A 19,268-nucleotide genomic window follows, 5' to 3' on the forward strand; every position below is an offset into this window, starting at 1 on the left:
GCCCATCCCTAACTGCCCTGAGAAAGTGGAGGTTGACCTTCTCCTTGTGGGGATGTTGCTCCTTCGATGGGGTTGTGTAGCGAATTCCGTTGGTAATACTGAAGGAATGGTGATATTCTTGAGGGCATTTGGAGGTGGGCATTTAATGCTGGCATTGCTTGTGGCACCCACATCTCATGAGTGAATTTCAAAAAAAATGTCCAAGTCAGGCTGTTATGTCTTGGGAGGGAAACTTGGGAAGTGTTGATGCTTCCACAGCATTGCTGCTCTTGTGCTTCTCGGTGTTAGAGGTCGCAGTGGAGGGAGATGCTGTTGAAGTAGCCTTGGTGAGTTGTTGCAGGTCATCCCATAGAGTGTACACACTGTGACCACAGTGCACCAGTGGTGGAGGGCATGGGTATTGTTTCCAGTGGCAGGGACACCACTCTTGTAAACTGCTCCTAGCTGCTGTCGAGTTTCTTGAGTTTTGTGTGGCTGTCACCATCCACGTTTGAGCCTTGTAGATAACAATGGTTTTGAGGGGGTCAGGAGGTGGGCTGCTTGTTACAGGGCCTCTGCCCCTGAACTTGCAGCCAAAGTATGGCTGCTCCAGTTCAGCTTCTCCAAAATGGTGACTTCCAAAATGTTGACGGTGAGGTCTCTGTAATGGTGATGCCGTTAAAAGTCATTGGAGGATAATTGAGCTTTTTCTCATTTGTAACGGTCATAACATGTCACAAATATCAACCTTTGCGAGTTTCACCATCTGTGACTGCTTCTTTTGTGACTATTTCCCATCCGTCTACAACTGCCTCCCAAAACAGCAGTGCTTTACCACCTCACTCTCTGTAGTCACACATATACTTAAAACACATCTCTCGTACCCTGCTGTTAGCTGCTTGCTCCTTAATCCCATTTTGCCCATGACTCTCTAAAATAGTGTCGAACAACTTTGCGTGAGGAATGCTGTAGAAATGCATGTTGAGTCCTGCAGATGGTGCTATGACACCACAGGATGGGTTCCCTAACTAAGGCCACTAGGTGGTGCTATGGTTCTATGTATCCGTTAATGTTTTATTCTCTAAGCCGCAGTTTTACACAGAATTACATCAAATTTTAAATCAAAAAATAGGCCATTTGGCCCAACTGGTCAGTGCTGATGTTAATGCTCCACATGAGTATCCTCCCACTTTACTTCTTCTAACTTCATCAGTATATCCTGCTATTTCTTTTTCCCTCAAGCACTTGGCTAGCTTCAGTTTAAATGCAACTTTGCTAATCATTTCAGCTACTCCTCGTGGCAGCGAGTTCCACATCCTAACTACACTCTCTGGGTAAAGATGTTCCTCCTGAGTTCCATATTGGATTTATTAAAGACTACCTTAGGTTTATGAGCTTGAGTTTTGGACAGCCCTACAAGCGGATACATCGCGTGCAATGTTGATTCCCTGGTGAATGTTTACTGAGGTTGTAAGTCAATACAGAAAGATTTGTTTTGCTAGATTGCTTAGCCTGGAGGTGATCCTCCACTCTGCAGCCTCTTGACTATCCTGTGCTCTTGTCCTGTGCCGCAGCTTCTTCATTGCAAGGTCTCATGGAATGATTTGTAAATTCTTGAGGGTCTAGTTATTTGTTTTGCTAACAATCGTTATTGCCAGATTATCGCTAAAAACCTGGTAGTTGGGACGTTCCCTGTTACTGGAGCGTCCATTGTTGAGATTCCGCTGATAATGAAATGTAAAGGAACTTGTCATTGTTAACTTCCTGTAGGTAGAGACCCAGGCAGCGATGTACATGTATGGTGTGAGGAATTATTTAAATTTTACTTTCAATAGTAGTAGATTCAAATCTGCAAACGGCATTGTAGGTGAATCATGTTGGAGCTTTCCCTGCAGCCAGGAAAGTGTCATGCGAAGAAAGATTTAAGAGGAGCTGTCCTGGGACAAAGCCTGACTGAAAGTGTCATTGTGCACTGATGATAGTGGCTGGGCTGGGCTGTGAGCTTCACTGTCCATTTTATATCTGTCATCACAATTTCAGCAAAACCAAGCAGTGGCTGTTTGGAACTGTCCTGTTTAGAAAAAAAGACTTGTAGATTCTTGTCCGTTTGAAGGTGGGTTGTGTATGGAGAGAGTGTTTTGATCTTAACACTGAAGGTGCATGTCTTTCACTGTTGGTGGTAATGCTGGAAGGCAGTTGAATTAAGACCATCACACAAGAAGGCTGGTATGCTTATTTTTCACGGAATGTATTTGGACCTTGGTGTAATGGTAATGTCAGCAGCCTAGTAATCCAGAGACCCAGGGACATGGGGTCAAATCCCACCCAGGGCAGGTGGTAAAAGTTAAATTCAATTAATAAAATCTGGAATTGAAAGCGAGTCTCAGCAGCTATTATTGATCGTCATAAATCCCCATCTGGTTCAGTAATGCCCTTTAGGGAAGGAAATCTGCCATCCTTACCTGGTCTGGCCTACATGTCACACCAGACCCACAGCAAGGTGGTTGACTTTTAATGGCCCTCTGAAATGGCCAAGCAAGTCACTCAGTTCAAGGGCAATTAGGGATGGGCAACCAATGCTGGCCTTGTCAACGATGCCCACATCCCATCAAAGAATAAATTGAAAAATTCCAACTCTACCTGGTGACAATGCTCCATGGTGAAGGTCAATCTCTCTGGTTAGATTGTGAGCCCATGTAGCTTAAATGTTTGTTCTGATAACCCTAAACATGGGCCTTGTCCTCATCTGTGTGAAGAACTGTGCTTTATAGGAGCGATAGCTTGAGGCCAAACCTTGCTTCATGTCACTATCATTGTGTTTCCTTTTGGTCTTTCCCAGGGTGTCTGGTGGTGAACTGTTTGACAGGATAGTGGACAAGGGCTTCTACACAGAGAAAGATGCCAGCATGTTGATTAAGCAAATCCTTGATGCTGTCACCTATCTGCATGAACTGGGCATTGTACACAGAGACTTGAAGGTACGTGTCTACCAAGACAGAAATTTCCAGGTGTCCTGCTTCCAATGATTTGAATCAGTAACTTTACTTTTCCCATTCAGTGTCTTGCAGCTTTAGGTAAAACACATGCAGGTGTCCAATCCACATCTTGTGTTTAACTGGGACGTTTTGCAATCTCAGAGCATTGCAAAGCACCTTAAAGCCAGCAACGTACTTTGTTGAGTTGTGATGTAGGAAACACAGCACATTACACCAGACATTCTGCATTTGCTGACCTGTGCCTGGATCCACAGAGAGGCCCCTCTATTCAGTGAGTGAAATGATTGGTTTTTCTGCATTTTGCCTGCAGCCCGAGAATCTGCTGTATTACAGTGTCGAGGAAGATTCCAAAATAATGATCAGTGATTTTGGCCTGTCTAAAATCGAGGGGACTGGGAGTGTTATGTCAACAGCGTGTGGTACACCAGGATACGTGGGTGAGTCCACATGACTGCTGCGAATCGGATTGAACGTGCTGCAGATTCACTGGTGACCAAGTCAACGTTACATTTGCCAAGTGGGGTGGGGGGGGGGGAGGGGCGCATTGAATGAAGAGATAAAGGGACATTTGGAGGATGCAGAGTGAGTAGCAGCAATAAAGAAGTACCTGCATGGAGTTTGGAGCACTGGGCTGAAGCAGTTGAAACAAAGGGAAATAAACAGTTGCTATTTATGGACTGGTTCAAAGGTCCCTTCTGCAAACCTACCTTCAGAAGTAAATGTGAATTAAGAGTTTGTGGAATTAGTTTTTTAGTTCTTTTTATCAGGATGAAGGCTTTAACAGGATTGCCCGAATGGACAGGATTGTTGCAATCTGTGCAGAAGCATATGCAAATCATATGCAATTGTATGAAAATCATACGACTTGAGCCAGCGCTCAGACCAGGACAGAGTCACAAGTGCACAAACTAAGTTGATGAAAGCTTTTAGCTATTAAACATTGTACAGAGATGATGTGCAGTGCAGGATAGACAGGGTCCACGTGTGATGTGGGTGTGCCACATGGATTATAATGTAGTGGGGATGTGGGAACAGGAAGATGCCTTGGTGGGTGCTCAGAGGGAAGGCAGAATATCAGAGGGGAGCAAGTTTCTTCAGACCAGCAGTTTCTGCAGCTTCAAAACTTTCCAAAATAAGTGAGAAGAGAATTTTATTTGTAATTTAAGGAAGGAACAAATGGAAAGAAACTCCTATTTATAAAAATTTTCACCAGGGATTGTTGTATGTCAGGCATTAAAACCATTTGAGATTCAGGGAATTTGTGTATTTAAGAAGGGTGAATGAGTTATCCAATTGCTGAGATTTCCTGCTGCTTTTTTGATTGTCTTCAGGGCTCAGAGAAGAATTTACCTGAAGATTAATCCAAGGTTTATTTTCACTTCTCTTTACCTCCCCTCCACTTTCCAGTAAACTGTGTGGCTCAGGGAAGGGGTGTTGTGTTGTGGAGTGAGACAGCTACAAACATAACAGGGTTACCTTGGATAGACCAAACCTTTTTCTTTTGCATATCCATAAGAATTTCCATTAAGATGTAATTCAGGCAATGGCATAGTAGTATTGTTGCTGGACTAGTACTCCAGCGACTCAGGGTAATTCTCTGGCAACCTGGGTTCAAATCCCACCATGGCAGATGGTAGAATTTGAATTCAGTTGAATTAAAAGTCTAATAATGTCCATGAAACCTTTGCCGATTGTTGTAAAAACCCATCAAGTTCACTAATGGCCTCTAGGGAAGGAAACCTGCTGTTCTCACCCGGCCTACACAGCAATGTGGCTGACTCTTAAATGCCCTCTGAACAAGGTCAATTCGAGATGGGAAATAAATGCTGGCCTGGCCAGCGTCACCCACATCCCATGAATGAAATAAACTGTTAACAAAGGACAAACACACAAGAACAGAACTAATGGAAATGGGCAAGTTGCTTGAATGAGAAACGAGCTTAGACTTGCGCTAGATTTGATGTGTTGTCACCAGGGGTCAGTTATGCCTGCAGTCACTCAGAGGGATGACATGCTGTCTGTTCTGCTCATCCATTATCTTTTGATTTTTCTCTCAGCTCCTGAGGTTCTGGCCCAGAAACCCTACAGCAAAGCAGTTGACTGCTGGTCCATAGGCGTGATCTCTTATATTTTGTAAGTATCTTATCTTGAAAAGAAGTAAATGGACCATGGAATACAAATCGGTTAAGGGTGGCTTGAGAGAAACTCATCCAGCACAGATTAGGATTTGAATCTTCTCTGAAGGGTTTGGATATGAATCAGGGTTAAAACCAAAATGAATGGGATGAATGTCTTGGCGTTCCTGGCTGGAAGGTCCTATGGGAAGTGAGGAAGGAGAACTACTGCAGATGCTGGAAATCGGAAATAAGAACAGAAAGTGCTGGGAATATTCAGCAGGTCAGGCAGCATCTGTGGAGCGAGAAAAAGAGTTAACATTTCAGGTCGATAAATTTTCCTAGTTCTGATGAAAGTTATTGTGAAAATGTTAGATTCATTAGAATTGTCAGATTAAATTTAAAATTATTACTGTTCGAAACTCTCAGATATCGTTAAAATATAATCGTGAAAGGATGGAGGGTGGAAAAAGTACAGAAGGAAAGGGCTGAGAGGTTGGAAGACAGGAGAGATTAAATGACCAAAGAGTTGGTGGCACAGGACAAAAGGGAGTGGTAATGGAACAAATAAAGAAACAAAAGACTTGTCCAGAGGAGGTGTGAATGGCAGAATAGTTGCCATCTGAGAGCAGACACAACAAAAAAGCAATGAGACCAGACCATACAAAGGAAAGGAAACAAAATGGGGCAGAGATTAAGGTCTGAAATTGTTGAGCTCAATATTGATTCCAGAAGAGTCTAATCAAAAGATGAGGTTCTGGTCCTTGAACTTAGGTTGACCTTCATTGGAACACTGCAGCAGGCCAAGGACAGAGAGGTCAGCGCGAGAGCAAGGTGGAGAATTGAAATGGCTGAACACCGGAAACTTGGGGGAGAATTTTCTCCCTGTCGGGGGGTGAGGGACAGGCGCGTAGCCGATTGGCTGGGAGCCGCCATTTTACGTGGGAGGGCTGAGCGTTCCCTGTGCGGGGGCTGGGGGGGAGTTGGGGGGTTGCCTGAGTCGGAGAGTGCGTTCTTTCCTGCATGCACGTGAAAGAGCGCTGACACACCTCTGTTCCTCGGCGATCACTTTCACTTCTGAAGCATTGAATAACGGTTTAAAAAAAAGTTTAAGGACATGTCCCCTCATGTGAAACTGTCACATGTCCATTAATTTTAATAAAAATGCTTCAAACACTTTAAAAACATTCATGAAACCTCATCCTGCCCGTGGATGAGGTTCCATGAAAAATGCAAAGGCCGCCTGGGCTCTTCACCTGCCCCCCCCCCCCCAAACCACCAGCCTTAAGGTTGGACGGGCAGTTCAGCTAATTGCTTTATAGGCTTTCGCGCAGTGACATCAGGATGCACGCTTGACATCACTCCTCAAGCAGGCCCCGCCCCTGCTTGCTGACCCAAAGATTCTGCCCTTGGGTCATACCTGTGGGCTGAATTTAGGTGTTCCACAAAGTGATCACCTGATCTGTGTTTAGTCTCCCCAGTGGAGAACAGACCGCATAGTGAGCAGTGAATAATGTGCACTACGTTGAAAGAAGTCCAATTAAATCATCGTTTCACCTTGAAGGAGTGTTTGGGGCCTTGGAGGGTGAGAAGAGTTAAGGAACTGTGGGAAGGGAAGAGGTGGCTGCGGTGATTGAGGAGTGGATCAGGGACAATTACCCAGTTGGTTCAGAAGTTCTGTGCTCCCAAAAACTATCCAGTTTGCCTCTAAATTATCAATCTTACCGAGAGGGTCCAAGGTTTGGTGTGAGAAACTAATGCAGTTGGGGATGCACTTTTTGACGATGGAGACACACGTGGGTGAGAAATACAGTACTTTAACTCTGCGGCTGGCTCGAGTACCTAATAATAGGAGGTGACGCTCCATTCACCAGCCTTGGGATCTTTTGCTGCAATGAGTGGAAAGATTCATTAGAACTGTCAGATTAAATTTAAAATTATTACTGTTCAAAACGCTCAGAGAAAATAAAGGTGCTGGAGGGGCATCTTCATACCTGTCACTCTCCTTCCTCACCATATCATTGGAGTTCTGGTCCTAGTGACCATGTGGGCTTCCTGAAGGTTGTTCATTTGACATTTGCTATTTTTCTCTGTCTTCTGCAGGTTGTGTGGTTATCCTCCATTTTATGATGAAAATGATGCAAAGCTCTTTGAGCAGATTCTAAAGGCTGAATATGAATTTGATTCTCCATACTGGGATGATATTTCAGACTCGGGTACGTTCTGGTCACTACATTATCCTGACGTACCCAGGTTCTCCCACTCACTCAGTGGACTATCTCCAATGAGCATACGTGTGGGGCAGTAAAACAGTTTGCATTCTGTTCTGCAGGAAGCTAGCTCCAGTTTTTTACCTCCCTCTTACACAGATATTTCATTTTCCTCCCTCCCTTGCAGCTGTCACCCCACCCTCTCCTTCTTTATAATGATCCATTGTACTTCTTTACCACAAAATGTCTGCTTGTGACGTATCATCGTTACTAGTGAGAGAGAACAGGTTGCATTTGGATTTCTTCATGTTAGCTCCTGGGCCAATTTTGCTGAGACCAATGGAACTTGTGTAGAAAAAGCCACCAGCTTCTCCTCTGAGATGAGATCAGCGCAAGAGTATGAAGTAGCAGCGTTGCCATTCTTCCCAGTATGCTAGGTCATTCCCCAGCTCCGAACAAGCCCCGTCCCTTGCTCCGACCCTGCTCCCATCGAAATCCAGGTGCCGAGAGTCCTGGAATCGCTGAAAGAGGTCAATGGATTTATCATGTTGCTGCTGGCTTTCCAACTAGACCTTATACTCTAGTCTTAATTCTCTATCCTTTCCCAGGGGAAATTGTGGTGTAGCGTTAATGTTACCGGGATAGTGATCTGGAAGCTCAGACTAATGCTCTGAGGACATGGGTTCAAATCCCGCCATGGGTGAAAATTAAATTCAGTGAATAAAAATCTGGAATATAAAGCTAGTCTCAGTAATGGTGACCATGAAACTATCTTTAGCTATTGTAAAAACCCATCTGGTTCGCCAACATTCTTCTCAAAAGGAAATTGGCCATCCTTACCCAGTCTGGCCTGCATGTGACTCCAGACCCGCAGCAATGTGGTTGACTCTTAACTACCCTCTGAAATGATCTGACAAGCCACCCAATTCAAAGGCAGTTAAGGACGGCCAGTGACCCCCCCACCACCACCACCCCACCACCACCACCACCACCACCACACACACACACACACACACACCCCCCCCACCCCCCACCACATCCCATGGAAGGATTAAAAAATAATTACTCTTTCTTTTCAAATACTTAACCAATTCAATTTTAAATGACCTCAGAGTTTGCAGCTGAATAGCAACTTGTGGTGCAGGATTACATTTTCCTATAAGCTTTCAATTTTCTGCTTCAATAATCTGGGGAAAATTCTGAGTTTATGCTCCCTGCTTATTGATTTTGTCAGCTAGTGGAAACAGTTTTTTGTTTGCCCTCTCAAGACCTTTTGCAATTTTGCAATTCTATACTAGATCAACAACAACAACTGTCTTATGGCACATTGTAACGCGGAAAAACATCCCAAAGTGCTTCACTGTAATCTCGAACTCCTCTATTCCGGTGGGGTAAAGTCCTAATTTCTTGAGATTGTTTTCGTAGTAACTTTCCATTCCTGGTATCATTCAGGTGAATCTTCCCCATCTTTTCCCATCTTTAATATCCTTCTTGTAATGGAGTGCCAAGAACTGCTTGCAGACCTCCAACTGTGGTCTAACCAATGTGAAATACAAATTCAACATCACTTCCTTTTGTTTTTATATTTCCTGCCCCAGTGTCTAAAAACGGGAATCCCTGTTGCCTTTTTACAGCCTTTGTTTCCCATGCTCCCACCTTTAAAAATCAAGTTAGCTGCAACACTAGCCCTCTCGTGTTTCATTCCTGGGTTATACTGCCTTTTAATCTTTCATCTTTAACCTTTAATCTCTACCCTGCTTCTCAATTTTCTGTATCTGTCACCTCTCTGTCGTCTCCTGCAATCTCTGGAAAGTTTCCTCACAGCTTACTATGCCCCCTATCTGCAAACTTGGGCATCATTTCTCTTCTATGCCTAAATTAAAGGGGAGGGCAATTCACCCAAAAAATATCTCATCCCAGATCCTTGAGCAAACCAATATCCATAGCCATTCATCTGGAAAATCTTCCATTTATCTGTACCCTTTGCTTTCTATTTCTGATCCATCTCTATGCAACCACATTCCCTTTAATACAAATGCTTTCGTTTTATCGATATCACTCTGTGGTGCTTTATCTAACACTTCCCAAATACCCACATATATATTTAGTGTGTGGAATAACCATCAGTCATGCATGGCATGGCATTTATAAAACTATTCTAACCATACTAATTACCTTTTCTAAGTATTTGTTTATTTCATCCTATTAATAATGAGCCATAATCATATCTAACTGAGGTAACAATATGCTCCTTTATTGAACAGGAGTGTGCTATTTGTCGCTGTCCAGTTCTTTTACATATTATCCAGCCATCCTTGGAAAGAGGAATTTAAGATTTAGTGTATCTGCTACTTCTTCCTCAACTGTTTTTACTGGGATACAGACCACCTGGATCTGATGTGTCAAAGCCTAGCTGATTCCAGATGTTATCTCCGGCAGATTTTGTCCTGTCCTTCGCCATGAGTTATGGCGATGATGCCAATCATTTCTAGATATAGCGATCCTTTGCCTCCATTACTGAGAGGTGCAGGTGTGTAACCTGCAGGGGGCTCATTCATCAATTCCCCCACCTTTCTGTGGGAAAGCAGCAATCCTCCACTCGCCCTCGCTCCTGACAGCACAACTGAAATCAGAAGCTCTTTGGGTGGTTTGTGGAAAGAGTCTTTCTGGGGTGTGAGTTTGCTGTGCCAGTGTCTGTGTGGGTTTAGCCCTAGACAGTACTTTCCAGCTCTTCCATAATCAGAGGCCAATCTGTTGACTACCAAAGCCCTTCTTCAAACTTCTGAGCTTGCTTGTTCGTGGGGAATGTTTAGCTGGGTTACAGACAACGAAAAGTCTTATAACTGCTATTTACATTAAGATTTTATTTGGTTTCAATCCAGCCAAAGATTTTATTCAACATCTGATGGAAAAGGACCCAAATAAACGCTACACCTGTGACCAAGCTTTGCAGCATCCCTGGTAAGATTTGACCTGCATTGTGTTTGACCGTTCTGCTATTGATAGGTTTATAAATAGAGTTCAACAGAAAAAAAGATGCAGAGAGGGGGTGTGGGCTTTGGGTGGTTGCTGACTTAAATGTTGAAAGGACTTTGTTATAGCAGGAGAGAGATTTAAAAAAATAGGCTAAATGAGTCCTGCACATGGGCCCAAATCGCAGCGATCTAGATGAACTAACATTCATTCTCATCTTTTATTCTTGTGTTCCATTGTATGGTTATACTGGGCCCAGAAACCCTACAGTAAAGCAGTTGACTGCTGGTCTGTAGGTGTGATCACATATATTTTGTAAGTTATCTTCATGTGAACCTGATTTTAAAGGAGTGAATGGACCATACAATACAAATCTGTTCAAGATGACTTGAGATCAATTAATTGCCCTTCATTTAGTAATTGAACAATTGTACTCCTGTATTATATGTGATATCAGTTTGCATTGGTTTGTTCTCTTACACTGACCTTGTCTTTGCTCCTGCAGGATTGCTGGTGATACTGCATTAGACAAGAACATCCACGAATCTGTCAGTGCCCAAATCAAAAAGAACTTTGCAAAGAGTAAATGGAAGGTAGGTGCCTGGGAGCGCTGGTATGTTTTGAATTTGTGCAGTATCCCCTTAAGTGCAGAACACTCAGCAATTTATCAAATACAGATTTAATCCCTGATCCTTTAAGCTTGGGGGTCATGCTGCTAATCATTAAGGCTAACTCTGGGTTACAGTTGCCTCGCAATATGTGCCCAGCAGCATGAATGATATCTCTAGGCCGTTGATTAGAAATGAACAATTTAAATGAAATGTCTTTTATTTTCTCTTGTTATGGCATTTGGATCCACTGCCTCAAAAAAAAAAATTCTGACAGGAAATCTTCATTCTCCAGAACCTTTATTGGACATGACATGACATGACATACGTTGTACAGATGTGTAGAATAGAACCTCTGTCTCATCTGCGGCTATCCAAAAGCATGAAGTCATTTTTAAATCTGATTAGGATAGTGAGATTTCCAGGAAGGTGCAGTAGCTACATGGAATGGAGTCGTTGTCCTCAGTGTCTTCGTTTTACTGCAGGGATATTAATGAAAAGAAGCCCCCTTATCACAGAGTTACTATGGCACAGGAAACCATTCAGCCCATTGAATCTATCCCTGTGACAGTACTGCATATAATAAAAAGTTACCTGAATGAGGGCAGCATTGTATCTTTATGCATTCATTTTCTCATTCATCGGCATACATATACTCTTCCTCACCCTCCCGTGGATAGTTCTTCAGCATGTCTGTGTCTTCCTCTTTATCTCTTCGTCTCTCCCCACTCACCCCCCAACCTCCAACGCCATTTTAACACTCAGATATTTCCATTGTCTCCCAACAGCAAGCTTTTAATGCCACGGCTGTTATACGTCACATGAGGAAACTACAACTGGGTACCAGTCAGGAAGGGTCAGTGCAGAACACACCAACCAGTCCATGCCATGGGACACTGCTGGTACCAGGGGAAGATTCAAAAAATGGTAAGGATTTGTGAGGCTGTGATACTGTACGTGAAATGTGCTGCAGATTGCGCCTGTGCTCAGGTACACTTCTCCAACTTGTTTAGGCTTTGGGGAGAGGTGTGGTTGGGGTATAGCCTAGCCTCTGGAAATTCATTCACCTCCATTATCTGTGCCCTCTTAATATTGGAGAATGGATTCTACAGCATTTGCTGACTAGCCAATGGCTTTGCATGTTTGGTCATTGAAAAATCATGGGCCAGAATTTTACGTCCCACGAGCAGGTGCGTGCCCCACCCAAACGCAGGAGATGACGTCGGGCGAGCATCACAAAGTCATTGCGCACTGGCGTGATGTCCTGCTTGGTGGGCGTGCGCAAAAGTCGGAAGAGTGCCCGCCGACAAATAAGCAGGCAATTAAGCCTATTAACAGCCCCATCGAAAGTGATTTTTCGTGGCCCATCAAACCTCAAGGATGGCGGACGTGCCAATCGTCAGACGGACTTTACATTTTTGATGAAACCTCATCCAAGGACGGGATGAAATCTCTGTTAGGACTTAAAATAAAAGGAAATACCTGGGGACTGATTTTTTTTTGAGTTCTGCTTTTAGGTGCTTGAATGTGCTGCATGAACATTTTTTTGCAGTATTTGTGTGCTTTAGTTTATTATTTGGAGGTCTGCAATACAGAATGACTGTGTCCAACTATATCACCACATCTAAACAGGCAGTCACTGCAATGGGAAACTCTTTATTCTTGAAAAGCCAGTCGATTTGGGTAGAGCTTAAACTCCTTGTTGCATTCTAGCTTGGCAGAAACCAAAATCCCTGCTACTATATGATGCATTCTTTTGAAAGAAGTCCTGTATTTAAAACCCCCTTTAATGGTAGACCTGCCTATTGTATTGATTTTTGTCCCACCCTTTAGTTTTTTTGTTCTGGTCAGCTGGATGTGGAAAGCCAAGTTTGAGTCTCTGCACAGATATGGAAAGGATGTGCTGTTCCCCATACGACACACCTTACATAAACCCAGGGAGTTTTGTTGCAGATTGGCAGAGTCAAAGTCTTGGAATGTCCAATTGAGGTGGTGTACTGTTTGAATTTAACTAGCTAAAACTGTACCTATCATCATGGAGCGCTGGTTAGCTTCCTGTTGCTCGTCCAGCAACAGAAACCCTACCTGTCAGGGTTTAGCTGCTAGAGTTATCTGAGGCTGTATAAGAAAAATTCAAGTCATAATGGCTTGTTTACTGTTCCCAGCTCACATTAGGTAATTGTGCTGGCTGGCCAAGCGTCTAGAGTGTCCTGCAATACTGCAGACCTGCCTGCTTCAGATACAGGATTACCAAATCTGCCAGAGTGTTCACCTAGTTCCAAACTTCTCGTGAAGCCACCTCAGCCTCAAAGGTTTCTTGTTTGCCTATACCAACTCTATTCATGTGGCAGTGGAGTCCGCAAACAACAGTTTTAATTTTTCGGGGGCTACATGTATATTGTGCTTTATGGACCAACATTATGTTTCACGTAGGTCTATGTATATGAGATTTTCTGTGGTCTGGCAGTTGGCCTTTCAAAGCACGCATGCTTTTTTTATGATGGTGCAGTTCTGTTTCTGGTCTCTTACAAGTTATTTACTGTCTTATTTGACCGTAACAGTATCCTATTTATTTTCCAAGGTTCACCCTGTGATGAATGCCCTCTTCCCTCACCACATTCGCCAGTACAAACGGAACAAAACTTGCTGACCAACCATTCTCACAGTTGCCACTACTCTAACCGGGTCTAAGTCCAAGTGAAGACCATCAACATTGCTGGTTATTGATGATGTAGCCTGGGCTCAGAGGCAGATTTTAAATGTAACAATCATTCCATTCTCAGTACATATTACCTGAGAGCCTTGTGCTTGGGGCCTCTTCTGAATGCTCTTAAACTTTCCTGTTCCCCAGAATGTCGAACCAGTAGAACTGCTGCCTGTGGTGTGATGATTACTTCTGGGTGTGAGGGGGGTGCTACGGGCAAGCTAATGGTGCAAGTGATACTCGGGAGTGATAAGAACTTGATCAGGGCCTGCATTTTAAATTTCATCGCTGGAAACTGATTACTTGTGAATCAGAGAGATAATACAGAATAAGTTCGACGTCAAATCTTTGTGACAGCTAAAAAGCTGGGACAGGAATCTAAATATTTTAAATTTCCAATTGAGATGTTTTAAAAATAAAAGCAAACAGAAAAAATCAGTAAGAAAGGGCTCAATAAATTCAGACACTGATAGCCAGGTGAGCTTGACCCTGCATTCTCTCCCTTTATATGATGATTCCTTGTACAAAGGTCACCCTATAGATAACTGTTGTTTTAATGTTGATGATACTTTGAATCCTCTTTGTAATATCTAGAGGATTGTTCCAGGTATCGTGCAAAGTGCCACACAGGTTTGACCTGATATCGAGGCTGTTTTGTGAGAGTATGTATATATAAATATGAAGAATTTAGTCAAATTATCTCTTATAGCGGGACCAAGCCCCACCACATTGACATCTGGATTCCTGCGCCATCAGATTTTCCAGCTTGATTACTGTGGACTGTCACAAATGATCCATCTGAGTGTCTGTGATCACACCTTATCTGTTTTTTTAGAACCTTTAAACCCAAATGGGTAATTGGATCATCATTGCTTTGTCCTTACTTGAAATGCTTCATGAACCTCTACTGCAAGAGCCAGAATGTTGTGTGATAAATGGATAGTTTTGAAGTCCAGCTTCTAATGCTCCTTCAGATCGAGGAGCCATTTTAACAGTTGTTTGAAATTGTGCTGCTATAGGAATTATTCAAACTTGCCAACCAGTACCATTTGATTAACTCAGTGAATTTTTTCAGTTCAAAGATTTTAGACAGAAAAATAGTGGCTTTTATTGGGCCTTTTGTACTTTTCCTTTTTATGGATCTCCAGTAGAACACACCATTTAAGAATCCTGATAGGCCGAAATCCTTGTAGCTGAATGTTGGATAAGGTATGAGAAGAATATGATTGGCTGCTGCAGAGCCCCTAGATTTCCAGCTGCACCTTTATAATACAGGTGATAAAAAAGAGGTTAACCATTGTTTAGGTGCTCTTCATTAGATCAGATGTTGACTTCAGTGACATTTGTTACATTCCGTTTTTAATTATTTGATATTTGCTTCCATGAGAATTAATCCTTTCCTAAAGCTACATGATGCCTAGCTCAGGAATATTTTTACATTGTTTAACATGGTTTTAATTCTAATCAGTTGATGAAATTGCATGTTTGCAGGTTTGAAATACTAAGAAGGGCTAAGTCATAGAGTTATACAGATAAAAATCAGTCTTAACTTCCTTTCCAATTTGTACATGCAAGCACATACAATGTGGTGTAACCGGGATTACTATTTCCTACTCTGTTTTTCTTTAGTAGGATCAATTTTGGGGAAAGAAACATCAGTAATATGAGGGGTTTCATTCATTGCCTACTCCAGTTTCTCTACTTATTCAAACTGACTTCTTTCCTTCCAAAACCTTGTTCTGAGATTGCAGTGCAGTCCTTCTGGAAAGCAGCTGTCATCATCTCTGCTCTGTGAAATGCTGGATTGGACTTCTTGCTTGCAAATTAGTAAATCATATATCTTCTATGATGGTGACTCACTTACCATGATGTGACTCAGCTGATGGATCTGAATAGATTGCTGTCATATTGGCACTGTGACCATCTGTCAGTTCTGATACAGCTACAAGTACACACTGGGTAAAGGGGCCCAATGCACTTTATGTTTGGAACTCTACAGTTCTGGCAAATCCCAGTGCCATCTCCTACATTAGGTAATGCTATTAACTGGGGAAGTTGGATTCTCGCCACAGCAAAAGAGCTGGTGCTTAAGAACCAAGAGAATCCTGTCGATAACGGAGGACTCGGTTTTGAGTTTGTTTTGTGTTCTAAAACCTATAAATCCAGGAGTTTCTCTGGCCCAGGTTGGCATTCAGTAACACTGCCAGAGTGACTCAGTTGCACTTCAAGTAAAGCGCCATCCGTACATCAGCCTGCCTCAACAATATGTCAGTCACACTACTGCTTTACCACGGTGCTCAGGGGCTAAGAAAAAGGACTCCAATAACTATTGAAAAGAAAATGTGAAATATTTTTTGTTTAGATGAGTTAAACCAATGGATACAGTTTTATGGGTGGGTGCCTGCCCTCTAATGCTCCAAATAAGTGAAATGTGAATCTCATTATTGAGTGAGGCGCCTTCTCTACAATTCTGTGGTGATCTGACATTAGTATTGCTGAAAAAGAGACATGCTGTCAAAGCTTTTCGCCTTGCACTCCTCAGGACAGATGCAAGAATACCAAATTTCAAAGGGGAAAGTAATTTATACTGCATGAGAAAAGGGGTGCTGATTGGTTGGCAAATGATTGCTGAGACATTGCCATGGTGAATGCACCAGGGAGCTATTGACCCTCCATGCTTTTGTTCATTCAAAAAAGGTGTGATGTCTGGACATATTACTTTTACCTGAAGAGGACAGATCCCTGCATGTGAATATATGTAACTTCTAGCAAGCGTAAAAACTATTCGGCCATGGCAACATCTTGTCCAATCAGAGCTGACTTATCAACCAATCAATGCCCTTTTCTTATACAATATAAATTGTTCCCTTTGAAATTTGGCATTCTTGTGTCTGTCCTGATGAGTGCAAGATGAAAAACTTTGACAGCATGTCTTTTTTGTTCAGCAATATTCAAGTTCTGTACTACCAAGCAACTATTCGATCTAACATTGTAGAGCTCATGAGCCAATGACAGCAAACAGCTGATTTTGGAAGTATAAATTTAAAAAAAAGCCCTAAGGTTAAGATAAAACAGTGAAGCTTTCTACAGTGCATACTCTCTCGGTTTGCTGCCATTAGCTATTAGTCTTTAGCTAAGTCTTTACCTGAAATTTCAGAATGTTTGACATTTGATCGAATGTTTAACACCATCTATTAGCCTTGTGCCCCTCAACTGGTCAGCAAATAAAGTTAAAATTCAGTAATGTCACACAATTTGTAGCGCTGGCATGAGGTGCATAAGTGGAGATTCTGACCATCGGTATTTAGTAAGGGTAACTAATGGGGAAATTCGAATGGGTGTATTCTCCAGCATAAGTCAGATAAAATAGTAAACTGTTTACTTAGGAAATTTGGATTTTAGGATGGATGTTGTAATGTGGGCTTCATCTAATTTTCCACCCACATTAAAATTGGTATTTAAACCCTCTTTGATTTTTGTCCTAATTAGATACTTAATTTGGGTACAAAAGCAAAGCGATTGTTGGGTTTGAGCTTGAGTAACCTTTAAGTTACGTCTCACCAGAATATCATTGTAAACAGCTCAGTTGTGTGATCTTCCCTATATGCTGAGGTGCCTGGCAATCTCCCACTTTTAACTACTTCTACATCCTTTATTGAGGGATAATCTGTCATTTAGTCAGCCTACTCTAAGAAAGCAGAACCTGAGTACTGCAATCACAACTGAAGTATTCTTCCATTGTTCAGATGCTGAGCATGATCGCTGGTTATGCCAATTAGTACAAACCAGTATTGTACTGTTGGAAATTAGTCTTACAACACTATGGGTTAAGAGGCATTCATCCTGTTTCGTTTAATCACCAAAAGCTGTGACATCAATGTCTGGGACTCTTTGGCTTTACAGCTTCAGTCATGGCTTGTCCTATTTTACTTTGGTAGGTTGGACTCATGGTTTTTTGAACCGCCTGCTATGTACTGGTAACCAATTGCTTGTATTCGAGTGGATTTCTGGGCAGGTCGTATGATGTTAAGGTGATACAAAATTAACGTGATATTTGACTTTGTGGTAGATTTTGAATTCTGTAGAAATGAAATGAAAAAACTGGATTGTTGGGAACCTGCGATATAGCAGAACATTCTAAAAATACACTGCAGGCCCACAGCATCTATGATAAGGAAAGGTTTCTGTTGATGACACTTCTTCAGAAGCCAGTGTTATGGCTGCAAAGATTTTACATCTCAGATGTTAATCGGACCTTTCTATTCTGTTGGGTCTGCTGTATATTTTCTGTTTTTTATTCTTATCAATTAACTGGGACTATAAACTGCAGGTTAGTGTCTTTCTTCAGTCCAATGTTTCCCAACTCTGCTAAACTGTTTTCCTTTGTGACCTGTCTACATTTTGGACCAGTCATGGGGGAAAAAGTGGTAATGTCACTGCACTAGTAATCCAGAGGCCCAAGCTAATGCTCTGGGGACACGGGTTCAAATCCCACAAAGGCAGCTGGTGGAATTTAAATTTTGTTAATTAAACTCTGGAATATAAAGCTAATATCAGTAAGGGTGACCATGAAACTATCATTAATTGTTGTAAAAACCCATCTGGTTCACTAATGTCCTTTAGGGAAGGAAATCTGCCATCCTTACCTGGTCTGGCCTAGCCTACATGTGACTCCAGACCCACCAGAATGTGGTTGACTCTTAACTGCCCTCTGAAATAGCCTAGCAAGTCATTCAGTTCAAGGGCAATTGGGGAGGGGCAACAAGTGATGGCCCTGCCAGCGACACCCACATCCCATGACAGAATAAAAAGGAAAAAATGTTGTTCGGTGCCCAGTGGTTTCGAAAACATCAATAAAAAAATTTGCTTTTTACTTTTATTCATTCACAAGACATCACCTGGCGAGGCCAACATTTAGTGCCCATCCCTAGTTCCCCTAACAACGGAGTGATGAGACTTGAGCTGCTGTAATGGTTTGATGCATCTGAGTTCCTTGTCAGGCCATGTTAGCAGGCCGATTGATGGGAGCCTAAGGTCACATATATCGCCAGACTGGTTAAGGGTAGCGGGTGTCCTTCCCTAAATGGTTTTACTGAACCGGTTGTGTTTCTATGACAACCTGATAGCTTTGTGATCATTTTTATTTTAACCGCTGGCGGTTTTTTATTTGCAGATTTTTTTTATATACAGCCAAATTTCAATTCTCAAACTGTCATGGCTAGATTTGAACTTGCATTCTCTGGATTACTAGCCCAGTAATATAGCCACTGCACTACCTTATGCATCCCTTCTGTGGCCTGGCTTAGAAACTTTGTTTATTTAGAATTGGCAAAGCAAATATAAGAATTCAGATCCATTCCACCAATCCCAAAACTCCAATATCTTGTCCCATTCTTTTACTCCTGGGGCATGGGAAAAACTGGTCACCTTGGAAGTAGTTTCAATGGAAAGGACAGTCAAGAATTCCCTTTTTCCCACCTTGGGGCATAGCAAAGGATTGAACCAACTTGTGAAAGTGCGATGTGGCTGTATTTCCTGCCTTTTGAAGTTGACTTCTGTTTCAGATCCTTGGCTATTAAGCCAATGTGTGTCAGGCTGCAGGGCTAAGCCAATACTAGAAAATGCAACAGTATTATTCCAAAGACCACTGTTGCTGTTTGTTGGCAAGCCTCGATTAAAGTACC

General features: G+C 42.4%; 1 protein-coding gene across 1 annotated transcript in view; it reads left to right on the top strand.

Annotated features, from left to right (window-relative positions):
- LOC121280523 (calcium/calmodulin-dependent protein kinase type 1-like) overlaps positions 1-18,120 on the top strand; it is a 199,037-nt gene extending 180,917 nt beyond the window's left edge. Inside the window, exons 5-12 of the mRNA XM_041192610.1 lie at positions 2,819-2,957; positions 3,286-3,412; positions 5,033-5,108; positions 7,193-7,305; positions 10,182-10,260; positions 10,778-10,865; positions 11,669-11,807; positions 13,462-18,120. Coding sequence (XP_041048544.1) covers positions 2,819-2,957; positions 3,286-3,412; positions 5,033-5,108; positions 7,193-7,305; positions 10,182-10,260; positions 10,778-10,865; positions 11,669-11,807; positions 13,462-13,571 — 871 coding nt within the window. The 3' untranslated portion in view covers positions 13,572-18,120. The remainder of the gene's footprint in view (positions 1-2,818; positions 2,958-3,285; positions 3,413-5,032; positions 5,109-7,192; positions 7,306-10,181; positions 10,261-10,777; positions 10,866-11,668; positions 11,808-13,461) is intronic.
- Positions 18,121-19,268: the final 1,148 nt, after the last annotated feature.

Source organism: Carcharodon carcharias, chromosome 7 (assembly GCF_017639515.1).
Source record: "Carcharodon carcharias isolate sCarCar2 chromosome 7, sCarCar2.pri, whole genome shotgun sequence".
NCBI lineage: Eukaryota > Metazoa > Chordata > Chondrichthyes > Lamniformes > Lamnidae > Carcharodon > Carcharodon carcharias.